This window comes from Camelus dromedarius, chromosome 3 (assembly GCF_036321535.1).
Source record: "Camelus dromedarius isolate mCamDro1 chromosome 3, mCamDro1.pat, whole genome shotgun sequence".
Lineage (NCBI taxonomy): Eukaryota > Metazoa > Chordata > Mammalia > Artiodactyla > Camelidae > Camelus > Camelus dromedarius.
This window is the reverse complement of record NC_087438.1, coordinates 51227110-51240061: the sequence shown is the minus strand read 5'-3', so window position 1 is coordinate 51240061 and position 12952 is coordinate 51227110. Positions and strand designations below refer to the sequence as shown.

General features: G+C 45.9%; 1 protein-coding gene across 7 annotated transcripts in view; it reads right to left on the bottom strand.

Moving 5' to 3' along the window:
* The window catches only part of PDE8B (phosphodiesterase 8B), a 283468-nt gene that overhangs the window by 61899 nt on the left and 208617 nt on the right, over positions 1-12952 (bottom strand). For 6 of the 7 annotated variants that reach the window (XM_064481744.1, XM_064481716.1, XM_064481732.1 and 3 more), the window contains 4 exons: positions 12500-12578; positions 8738-8878; positions 7102-7190; positions 5722-5782 (listed from right to left, as the gene is read on the bottom strand). In XM_064481744.1, the coding sequence (XP_064337814.1) occupies positions 5722-5782; positions 7102-7190; positions 8738-8878; positions 12500-12578 (370 nt within the window). The remainder of the gene's footprint in view (positions 1-5721; positions 5783-7101; positions 7191-8737; positions 8879-12499; positions 12579-12952) is intronic. The other variant, XM_064481713.1, reaches the window with a different exon arrangement.

The window sequence follows — 12952 nt, the reverse complement described above, 5'->3', positions numbered from 1 at the left end:
TCTAGCTCTGGAAAGCCCTGTGCAAAATCCAGGTCAGACACCATGATCTCAGTCCGCTCTCAACCAGCCTTTGTCCTGGAACCTTGATTACTCAGAAAGCAGAACGCTTCCTCTAAGCCTGGCCATGACGTCTCCTGCCATAACCCATGGAACACAGGCATCTTTCCTGGAGCTGCCAGCTGGGTGGGCTTTGATCCCTGACCTCATAAGAAAACCAATTCCTCTTACTGGACACAGACATCTTCAGCTCCCCGTGTCTTCCCCATGGCCTGTGTGTCGTCCCTTCATGAGAAGAGGGACCAGGTGATCTAGTCTGATGGACACTACCTGCTGCAGCCCCACACTCTCTCCAGGGCTCCAAGGTTGCCACTGGCCGCTGCCTTTTGGGAATGCCGTGCTCCCCATATTCTCATGGCCAAGGCCTGGAGAAGTGAGAATGGGGGCTGCAGTGTAGTCGGGCTCGGATGGGCACTTTAGGGGTGGCAGTGGTGAGCCTCTCTCTGCTTCCACCAGGCCAGCTTAGGAGGAGCTGGTATAAAGCTGGGGTCCTGGAAGCCTCCTTTTCCCCATGTGAGTCCAACCCCTGGACTGTGGTTGCAGATCCCTGAAATTCCCCAGTTTCAGCCACGCATTTGGATTCTGATTTGGACCAAGTGAAAAGGCCAAAGACGAGGGGAACTAAGTCCTCATGTCTTCACTGGAATAAAGGGGTTGAGACAGACTCTGGACCAGGATGCAGAGGTTGGCATGAAGGCGAAGGGTGTCCAAAGAAGTGTGTGCACACACGGAGCGTGGCCCTTTCGGAGGGCCTGGGCCGATGGTCCCTGGCCTAAGAAAGTGGAAAACCTAAGAAAGAAAATTCTCTCTTAGAAATGGGATTGGCAAACTTTTTCTGTCAAGGGACAGAGAGTAAATATTTTAGGCTTTGCAGGCCACATGGTCTGTGTGTACTTACTCAGTTTAGCGGCTGTCATATCAAAGCGGCCACAGGCGCTACCTAACAAAGAACGTGGCTGTGTGCCGATAAAACTTTATTTACAAAACAGGCCACACTGGGCCTGCAGGTTGTAGTTTGTTGCCCTTTGTCCTAGATGACACGTGAAAAATCCTAGCCAGCATCCCCTGGTCCTGTTTTGTGCTTCTCCGGGGCCGGGTTCCCACCTCCCTGTATTGTGCTCTAGAAACGTACCCTGCTTATTTGTCCAGGGCCCCCGTGGCTTCCAGGGCAGACACTTTGTGTCCCAGGTGCCAGCACAGAACAGGCGTTTAATACACAGGTGGGAGAAAGTTTGTGAGCGGTGGAGGGGGAGACAATGTTTACAGCAGACAAACCTCACTGAGCATTTCCAGCCTCCTGGAGAAAAGCTGCAGGTTCACACAGGAAAAGAGATCTTTGCTGACGACAAGCACCACTAGCAGACAGCAGCCTGGCTTACAGTTTCACTCCTCGTTAAAATGCAAACCCAGGGTGGATTTTGACGTCAGGACTAAACCCCAAAAAGCAGCACCCCTGGAGCCGCCTGCAGATGGGCTGCTCCCACCCTCCAGGGAGCCCCTCCCGTCACAGACCCATCACCAATCTCTTCAGCCTCCTCTGATGAGGAGGAAAAACACTGTGGCTAGCCAGAGATATAAAAATCCTTTGTTATTGGAAAATCTAAATGTCTCCCTAGGCCTGTGCAGCACCATTAGGTGACGTCAATGGCTCAGGATATCTGAGCCTGGTATTTCCACCCTTCTCAGAACAGCAGCTAATTTACAGCAATAAAGACGTTTCTATTTAGAGCCTCAGAAAAGAAGGGGTGGCCCCTCGCTTCTGCATCCTTGAGTCCTATGTTAAGGGCTTGCCTGCTCTCCCTGTGAGGCAGGCAGAGTTTACAGGTGACAGGAGGCTGGGACCAAGACATTCAACTCCAGTCAAGCTAAACAACAGCTTGAGGGCCTACTACGCGCCAGGCAGCCTGGGCACACAAGGACAAGCAGAGCCTGGGGGACCCTGCTGAAAAGCAGACGGCAGCTCGGCACACGGTCGCCATGACAACGGTGGGAGTGGGGGTGATACAAAGCAAAGAAGGTACTTAGGGGGCTTGAGGAGGGAGCTGGAACTTACGTCTCTCGGGCCGGACCCAGGAGGACTGGTAGAATTTGCGCACGTGGAGCTGCAAGGAGACTAGCGACAGATGGGGGGGGGGGGCCCGTTCACTAAGTGAGAAAGAGAAGAAGGAGGGGCAGCAGGGCTAGGCTGGTGGGGGGGCTGCGCCTGGTTTTGGACGTGGCCTGTACTTGGCTCACTTCTAGCACGGCTGCGAACGAGCCCAAGGGGCTCACGTCCTGCACTGCGGCTTCAAGCCCACGCAGGTCGGTTTGCGCTGCTTGGGGTCAGCAGTTTGTCTCTAAAAAGCCACCAGGGTGTCCTGTGATTCTCCCTCCACCCATGTCACCTCTCATATAGACCTCATCCTTCCTCCTGGATGTCTAAACTTTGCTGTTGAGAGAATTTTTTTTCCTATGAAAGTCAAGTCCCTTCCTTTCTCAGAGGTCTCCAAGGACTTGCCTCTCTGCGTGCCTTTATGGCATTAAGTGAAAATTTCCTGACTCCAGATGAAATGCTCAGTGCTGAAGGAGGCATTTTATGCTGAACTAAAGTACATGATTGCTTTTGTTATTCTGGAATATTTCTCTGATGTTCTTAAGAAGAACAAAGCTGGAGGAATCACGCTTCCTGATTTCAAACTATGTTCAAAAGCTACAGTACTCAAGACAGCACTGGTACTGACATAAAAACAGACACATAGATCAACGGGTCTATAAATGGAGATCAACACAGAGCCCAGAAATAAACTCACATATACATGGTCAATTAACTTATGACAAAGGAGTCAAGAACATACAGTGGGGGAAGAACAGTCTCTTCAATAAATGATACTGAGAAAATTAAACAGCCACATGGAAAAGAATGAAAATGGACCACTATCTTATATAATACACAAAACTTTACTCAAAATGGATTAAGGTCTTGAATGTAAGGCCTGAGACCATCAAACTCCTCGAAGAAACCATAGGGGATAAGCTCCTTGCCATTGGTCTTGGCAGTGATTTTTTGACACCAAAAGCAAAGGCACCAAAACCCTAAATAAACAATTGGGACTGCATATATCAAACTAAAAAGCTTCATGTGGCAAAGGAAATCAACAACAAATCAGGAAGGCAACCCACCAAATGAAAGAAAATGTTTGCAAATCATGTATCTGATAAGGGAGTTAATATTCAAAATATATAAAGAACTCATACAGCCCAATAGCTGAAAAAAAAACCCAATTAAAAAGTGGGCAGAGAATCTGAATAGACATTTTTCCAAAGAAGATGTACAGATGCCCAACAGGTACACAAATGGGAGTTTGACATCACTAACCATCAGGGAAAAACAAATCAAAACCACAGTGAGATACCAACTCATACTTGTCAAAATGGCTATTATCAAAAAGTAAAAAAAAAAAAAAAAAAAGTGTTGTTGAGAATATAGAGAAAATGGAACCCTTATGCACTGTTGGGAATGTAAATTGCTGCAGCCACTATGGGAAAACAGCATGGAAGTTCCTCAAAAAATTTAAAATGGAACTACTGTATGATCCAGCAGTTCCATTCCCAGGCATTTATCCAAGGAAAATGAAATTCTTAACTCTAAACAATACATGCACCCCCATGTTTACTGTAGCATTATTTACAATAGCCAAAACAACCTAAGTGTCCACTGATGGTTGAATAGATAAAGAAAATGTGGTTATATACATATACAGTGGAACATTATTTAGCCATAAGAAAGAAGGAAATCTCGCCATTTGGGACAACATGAATGGACCTTGAGGGCATTATGGTAAGTGAAATAAATCAGACAGAGAAAAACCAATACCTTATGTTATCACTTATATATAGAATCTAAAAACAAAAACTTGAACTCATAGATATAGACAACAGATCGGTGGTTTCCAGATGTGGGGGTCGGGGAGTGGTTGAAAGGGATGCAGGTCAAAGGTATAAACTTCCAGTTATAAGTCAGTCAGTCATGGGGATGTCATGTACAACATGGTGACTACAGTTAATGATACTGTATTGTATATTGGAAAGCCACTGAGAGTGTATCTTAAAAGTTTTCATCACAAGAAAAAACCTGTACATATGTGATGACAGATGTTAACTAGACTTACTATGGTGATCATTTCATGTATGTACCATGAACCTTTTTCTTTAAAAAAAAAAAAAAAAGCATGTGGACACGGATCCTTAGCTGGGCTGAGACACCAGCAGGAAGCCTTGGGCAGGCTCACTGCTCAGCCCCCTCCCCTTGGGAGCTGCCTTCTCACTGTGGGGAGCCCAGGTATCTTTCGCCCAGCATCCCCCTGTTTACTGCCTTGCCTGACCAGGCCACCTTCTGATCCCACGCCACTCTCCAAGTCTCTGACATGGTACGCTAAAATGGCTTATGCCCTGAAACCCTTCATATCCTTGAGAGACACTGTCCCTTCTTTATAAATCTTCATCTAAGTCAAATGCCATATTTTGTAGGTTTTCAAAAATAGATGATTGGTGGTATGTATATTACCAAAACATGGTCTATTTTTGAAAACCTACACATATACACACACACATATATACACACAGTGGAATACTACTCAGCCATAAAAAAGGATGAAAATTTGCCATTCGCAACATGGACTTGGAAGGTATTATACTTAGCGAAAAAAGACAGAGAAAGACAAATACTGTACGGTATCACTTATATGAGGAATCTAAAAAATGAATCAAATGAACAAGGAAGAAACAGACTCACAAACTAGTTGTTACCAGTGGGGAGAGGGAAGGTGGGAGAAGTAAGATGGTGTAGGGGATTAAGAGGTACAAACTACTGTGTATAAAATAAATAAGCTACAAGGATACAGTGTACAACACAGGGAATACAGCCAATATTTTATACTAACTATAAATGTAATATAACCTTTAAAAACTGCAAATCACTATGCTGTACACCTGAAACTTACATTATACATCAACCATACTTCAATAAAATGAATATAAACAAAAAGATTCTTATTAAAAAATAGACTATTGGCAACGATGCTTGTTGAATACTTTTTAGCCAACAAACCTTAAAGCACGAAGTGAAAATACACATAATCCAGTACTAAAGCATAAATCAAACAGAAAAAATACCAACACCATTGTTGTACTCTACGATCAAACTAAAAAAGTTCTTAAATACAGCAACGGATTAACATTCTGTTACTTCAGAAGACAACACACAAATGCACTGTTCTGCATGATGTAATGGTTTAAAAAAACCCACAGTACTAACAGAAATGATTTTTGGTTTTGATACGAATTTATAGGAGAGAAGTGCCCAAATGCATACATACTTTTAAGAAATTAAGATAGACTATTAGAACAGTTTTTTATTTGGAGGAAGACTTTTATACTCTCATAAGATGTAATGGTCCTGAGTTGCCCAGCTGCAAGCCAAATCCTAACTAATGTGCAGTATTAATAAAGCAGAGCAGGCTTGCAGGGGATCTCTGCTTTTACTATTTGTCTAAGGAGCCTAATTTTGCCATAAAGCTTGTTAACTGGCAACTACGGTAAGACATGGAGAAAGAAGCGGAGAGCAGTAGTGAGAACGCAACGCGCAGTCAAGCCGACAAAACAAACGAAGCAAAGGGAACACGGTACCTGCTTATTACTGTCGGTGGTACAACACAGTTTCTTGAGGGAGACAAAATGCCTAATTTTCCTAATAACATAAACAATCGGTTATTAGTGAGTCAGAAATGAGATGATTCAACAAATTAGCGACTGAAAATATTAACAGAATCTTTTGGTAAAACTCCAGGGTCCAATCAAGGGCAGATTTAAAATTCCAACAAAACCCAACCTAAAAAAACTGCATTTTTCACACACAGCCCATGCATGCCTTCAGAAACCGAGCTTCCCTCTTAATCAGAGCCAGCTCAGAATCACTGTCCTAATGGGCACTTCATTTCCTCCCCGACTCCCGAAGCCCAGCTCCTCGGCAGTGTCAGTGATGGGATGAAACGCTACTCCAGATAAAATGGGTTTTAACTCTGCTGACACTAATACTCTGATGGATTATATAGAGGCAAAAGGCAAAATACTCATTTGGGCAAGGACCGAAGTTTATGGTTGCTGTTTCTGTATTTAATATTCCATATTCATTCATTGCCTGGTCATCATAATGATGGCGTTTTTCAGGCAGAGAAAACCCCTCTTATTTTAAGGTCATGGACAGACTCCCAAAACAGCCTGTGGTCTTCCTGCTCATTATCACAAGGAGACCGCGAAAAGACTGCAGGAGCTGACTATGGAATATTACAGTAACGTGCAAGGAACTCAGGTAGTCCTAAGAGTCAGGCAGGGCTCTCCTCTTCTGGTTATGGGCACCAGTTTGAAGCTGGTGTTGACCTTTGGCTCATTCACAAAGGCTCCTCAGTGAGGTACTGTTAAGCAATCCTGTTTGGCATCAGGAGCCTTCTCACAAAACTTAACTGGAAGAAGGAAAAAGAATTGCATATATTACTTAAGTCTGCACATGAACAGGCAATCTGGGATCAAGTGGGGTCGGATTGCCTCAGCTCCGGGCAGACACCTCTCTCCCCACAGCTGTGACCTCTGGGGCTCTCTTCCTTGTGGATCAAGCCTGGGTGCCCGGAGACAACCAGCACAGAGCCAGGGCCTCCTGAGAGAAGGTCGGCTCCCAGGACAGGGCCGAGGCCAGAAAGCCCCGTTTTGTGGTTGTCGCTATGCAGGGGGAAGGCCTAGAAACTGAGCTCCTTCAGGAGTGCGGACGAGGGAGCCACAGACAACCAGGGGAAGGTAGACAGCTGAGGTCATGCTTCCTAAGGCCCATAAGCGGGAGAAGAGGGGGCGCTGCTGTCTGAGGGGCGCTGCCGGCCGCACGGAGGTATCCCTGCCTGCACTATGTACGGACCTAATCCTACTGTATGTGTGGGTCTAACACACTTGCATTTCCATACACAAACACAGCGCCCACATGGGCCCCTCAACTGGTAGAGTTTAAGAGTTGGCTCTCACCCTCCTTGGCCAATCACTGGAGTGATCTTCACATGCTGTTGGATGCTGTCCCCCGATTTCCGTCTGGCATAGTAAACCCCCTGCCACTCCTACACAGACAAAGAGAGCTCTTCAAGTCCTTCCGTGCAGGCTTAGAGCTGCTCCTACAGAGGGTCTCATCCAGTTCAGCAATAAAGTTCCCACAGGCTTTGTTACATTCCACACAACACTGCTCTCTAGCTGCACCCACTGTGACGCTGATGACATAAGGCTCACGGTCACGAGGCATAAAGACCACAAGACCATGAGTCCAGCACCAGGCCACCACCCCTGGGTTCCAGGACACCATGAGCAGTGGGTGAAGTTCCCGCCCTCAGCCCTACGGGCGTAGTGGCACCAGGTCCAGTTGCCTCCTTTGAGGTCTTTCTTGAGATCTTTACAACAACCTGTGAGCTTGTTATTGTCATCCTTAATTTACAGATGGATAAACTGAGGCTCAGAGATGCTAATTAATTTGCCCAGTGGATGATATGATTATAAACGTGTATCTCTTTACTCTCCTCAAAGCCAGTCGTCTTTTACCATCCTATGGGGCCTCCAGACATGATTTCTCTGGGTTTAGTCTGGCTCCTGGCAGTTTCCATGGATAAGGCAAAGAGGGCCATGAAGATTCCTGCTGTGTCTGGACCCTGGGGCACTGGCTGGGATGAAGAGCCCGGTGACCTCAGGGCGAGTCTATGGCACCCCCACTATTTCCGGGAGGGAGTGGCTGAGTCAGAACCTGAGGCTCTCTGCAGGCTCTTCTCACCTCCACACTCACACAAGATGGCCAGCTGGGGGCATACTGGGGTCACCAGAGTGTGGCAGTATTCTCCTGGCAAAATTTTTTTGGAGTACTTGACAATATCCTGCTTCATTTTCAATCTCACTGCCCCAATTTTTCTTTTATTAATTTTGGCCATCATATATAACCCAAATCTACTTTATTCCTGTACAATGGTGCCTCATTAAATGAATACCACGCTTATCTAACTACTTCATATCAGAGAAAGCATCTGAATGCTTAAGAGAAAGTGCACAGGCAATTCCAGCTCTGAGAGCAATACTCCTGTGGAAGGAAGGGCTTGAGGGGAGATGCCTATTGCATTCACACCACTGCCTTTATCTGATGGGATGCAGTGGAGGCTGCTGGACAAACTGATGGGGTAGGCAAGAGCAATCTATACATCTCTGTCAAACTGTGATGAGTAAAGAGAACAGAAGAAGAAAAGCTGACCGAAAACTGGGCCTATAAAACATGTAAATACTGCTATTAAATACTCCTAGTCCCCCAAACACTGGGTAAACTAAAAAACATAGAACAGCTCTCTGGGTGGAACTTTGCCCAGAGATATGTATGATATTCCAGCAATGACAGGTGGGATATAGTCACCTGAAGGAAGGAATTTCCTTGTATAAAATCATCAGATTCTGCATCATCATGATAAGCACCAGGTTCGCTTGATATCCAAAATTCACTCAAAATCTAATTCACTTTGCACACATAAAAATTTTTAACTTAATTATAACAGTATTCAAGAAGCCAATCTTGAAGACATCAAAACTCGAAGAGCAAAGCACTGGGGAGGAGTCTCTGGACTGGTTTGGTCTCACCCACCTTGCCCTTCTTGATGCAGGTGTTGATGGTGTCGAGAAGGTCTGCCCGGTTCTTATCGCTTTTGGGGAGCTCAGCGAGTTCTTTCCCCAGGAGCTCGCCCTTGGGGTAGCCCATCATCCTTTCGAGGGCTGGGTTGACATACTGCGAACGGGAAGTGGTTACAGGTCAGGGGGGTCCGACAAGTGCCCTGCAGGAACGCTGAGAAAATGTGCTGAAATCTCAAGTTCCCTGGGCGAGTGCTCATGCTGACCAGTCCCCCAATCCAAGCGCCAGGGGGTTAGCTGCCTCCCTCCTCATCAGCCACACGCTCATACAACTGCCATCCCAGCTCCCTGGGCCCTCTGGGAGATGGGAAGAAATTCACCAGCAGAAAAAGAGTGAGAAGCCTTTACCTAGCAGTTCCAGCCTCTGGTGGGCATATTCATCACTGCCCACAAAATAAGAAAAAAACAGAAAAAAAGAACAAATAAAAATTAACTAGAACTCCACCCAACAGATTGTGGCTTCTTTTTGTCAAATCTCTACAAGGCAGCAATTTGACCTTTCATATCTAGATATTAATAGATGAATAGATAATAGCCACTGTCTATTAACCAATGCAAGGCTTGGGGACACTTCCGGTCTAACTGAACAATTGATTCAGTTAAAAGGCTTGGGCAGGAGGCAGCCCTTTCAGTGCTGGGCGCAGCCCATGAGTGAGGAGGGGCTCTCTCCACCCCTAACCCAGCACATTCTGGCCAGAGATTTCTTTCCAAAATTCGGCCCAGAACCCTGGAATTTACAGCCATCACCTTGGCTGGCTCTTGGCTCCTGTCCCCACCCTCCAATTTCTTCTGAGTGGAGGGGACAAGTGATGAAGAATGTGGGGGAAACGTGAGTGCACTGCATCTAGGTCATGGATTTCTTTGGGCACGACTGACATCCATCCATCTGCTGCTTCAGAAAACAGTCTTGTAAACTGATCACTCTTGCCCTCCACAGTGATGACAGCAGTGAGGAAGGAACCGGGAAATTCAGGGACACTGGGGACTTCCTGTCTTGGGAACACAGCTTCTATTAACACAACTGACCCCAGGAGTATGAGGGGCTGGGAGGCTGCTCTGGGGTCCTCGGCACCAGGCGTTATGGGGGTCACTGAAGAGGAGGGGTAGTGATGCTGTCTTTGCTGATTTCCTATCACTTCCATGTGGTGGTCCTCAGATCCCTGCCTGGGCGGGGCAGCAGGCGTGACCCCTGCTTGCCTGGTCGAGTTCAGCCCACAGCTCCCTGGCCTGCCCTGCAATGCTGCTCAGCCTCTCACTGCTGGGCCCTGGCCCATGAGCTCTCTGCTTAGAAAGCCTGCCCCATCTCCTTGTCTCGTTAACTCCAACTGACCCCTCTCCTGCTCCAGCCAGCTGTCCTTGATCCCCTTGCCCAGTCTGAGTTAGTGCCACTCCTACCACTCCCACTCTCTCCCGTGCAGGCTTTGAGTGATTTACTACACTAAATCTCAAGTTTGATTTTTCCCATCTCTCCCCAGTAGACATGAAAATCCTCAAGGGCAAAGGCTACTTTGGATTTGTCTTTGGACACTCAGCACTATTTAGTGACTATCTGATGAATGGATTTGAGAATGCGTTGTTTTCCATCTTTGTTGGCTAACTTCTCCTATATGTGTTTATTCGGCTTTTGCTACTAGGTTGTAGATGTGGATAGAAATCGTGGCCCTTTGTTCACGTTAAGGTTCCTGTCCCCTCGCAATGCAGTAGGTACTCCAGGACAGGGACTCTGGGGCCAAGGCACCCGAGCTCAAATCCTGGTTTGTCCATCACTAGCTACATGACTGTGGGCAGGTTACTTATCTTCTCTGGTCCTCTGTTTCCTCATCTGTAGAATGGCTACAATAATGGTACCTGGTTCATTGAACTGTTGTAAGAAATAAATGAGTATGTGTAAAATGGTTAGTACTGCATCTGGCACATGATAAGCACCATGTAAGTGTTTTAAAGCAGATGGATAATTTCGATGGAAGGATGGGTAGATGGATGGATGGATAGGTAGATATTGTTCCTAAATTTTAAGTGCTACTGCCTGACCTCTGAACATCTGCACTAAGAGGTACATGCCCTGGGAAGTGGCATTGCTCCAAAGAGGACTCCGGTGTTGAGTGAGAACATGTATGAAGTAGCTCGTTCATGACGACCTATCTTAAACTCCATAGCACAAAGGTCATTTTGATTTCCCCCTTACATATAACATCCTCTATTCAGCTTCTTCCTCCTTGCTTTTGTTTTGAGTTTTGTATTCAGAATGCTGGTGGGTTTTGTAAAGGGGTCTAAAAGCGTTCCCCAAGAAAAAAACCTGCAATCAGTATAGTTTCCCTTGCAATACAGGGACTCCCCTTCCCAGACTCCCACTGTCCTCAGCCTCTGCTCCTTCCTGTTCACAGTCGAGGCTGGCAGGGGATTTATATCATGCGACACCATCACTGTGTCACCTCTCCCAGAGACAGAGGTTTCTTAACCATCAGGTGCTAACTGTAGAACGAAGGGCTCAGTTGCCTGTTAAAGGAAGGTCTGCAAGATTACCAGTGGGGAGGGCTGGTAGAGACCAGAGATGCCCTTCTCCTCACCACTAACACCACAACCCGGCTTCCCTGCAAAAGAGGGAGGCGCAAAGCTAACGTGTTTCATGAACAGACCATTCAAGTCCAGATACAAATCGGGGAGCTGTGGGATTTGTGTTTGGTCTATAAGGGAAACGTGTGATTTCTCTAGGGTTCAGGATGCAGATTTGCAGGCAGGTGGCCCAGTGACAGGTAGCCTTCAGATCCATCTCATGGGACAGCCAGAAAAACCAATTCCCAAAATACAGCCAAACAGGGGGCCAGGTAGGAAGGCCCTGGAGTCAGAAAGACAAGGCTGGATGTTCTGGTTCCAATATTTACAATTGGGACTTTCCTTGGAGAAGTCCCTTGGCCTTTCTGGGCCTCAGTTTCCCCATCTGTATGATCAAGCACTTATGCCTCTTTCCTAGGATTCCTGAATGGAGACGAGATGTCATCACAAGTGTGATGATGACAGGGCCCAGGTGGGCTACTGATGTCACTGACTCCGTGTGAGAGCAGGGTGTGCCTGTGTGTGCGGTGGGGGAGGGAGGTCTCACCGTGTGCTGGACACTGTCCTTGGTCTCTAGTGATGGTACCAAATGCGCCTCACACTCGGTGCAACTATGGAAACCAAGTGCAGGCAGGCTACAGCCCATCAGTGGAAAGTCTACATTTCAGAGCATTTTTTAAGAGTAAACATCTTATCTTCCGACAAACAATAAGAAATTTGTTTAAACAAAAGTTTGTCTGCTATATACATTTCCTTAGGAAGATGGCTTTAGTATTATACAAGAGTGTTTTATAATTGGAACACCAAGTGCAGGGAAATAGATGAGGACCGCTGAGAATATTCTGCTCCCAAAGGCTACTTACTTATAAGCATTTACTCTACCATTCTGACATACTTCTGTGTAAATAATCTCTCACCAGATAGTCTAAAGACTTGGCCCCATCTCTGTCGAAGAAATTGCAGGTCCTGATCTGAACTAATTTTTATTCTTATTGAATATCTAATTCTTAGCTTCGGTCTACCAGATTTCCTTGCACACTTTGATGTTCCTTTCAACAAAGAAAATGTGCTGAAATGTGAGAATTATGGCAAAGAGCTTGGAAAAGGGTGGCTCAAGCTTGAAAGGCTCTATCTTGGCGTCTAAAGATATGAAGTATCATCATACCTGGATCACGTGGTCATCACTTGTTATTTCTATGGCTTCATGACAGTGGTCTAATGCTGTAAACACTGAATTACAGGCCCTGAAAGCGGCAAAAGAGTAATGTTAGTTCTGCTAGAAAAGCATTAGCATTTCATCTGTTAATTTATCAAAGTAAACAGTTCCTCAGATTCATTTAAAACCATATACCCCTCAGTATTATGTTTTGGAAATAAAAAGAAACCTAGTCTTTCAAAGTAAATGAGTAAAAAACAGCATGTATTTCTATGTATATGAAAGAGAAGAACGTAATACAGCAATGTCTTCATGGATCATGGCACAGACCACACATGTGCTGAATAAAACCTTCATACTGACACACAGAGCAAGGGGGCAGGAGACAGCCTCGGATGTCCCCGATGTTCTCTGTCAACGACATTCTTCTGTTCCGTTCACAGTGTGGTCATGGAGAAGTCA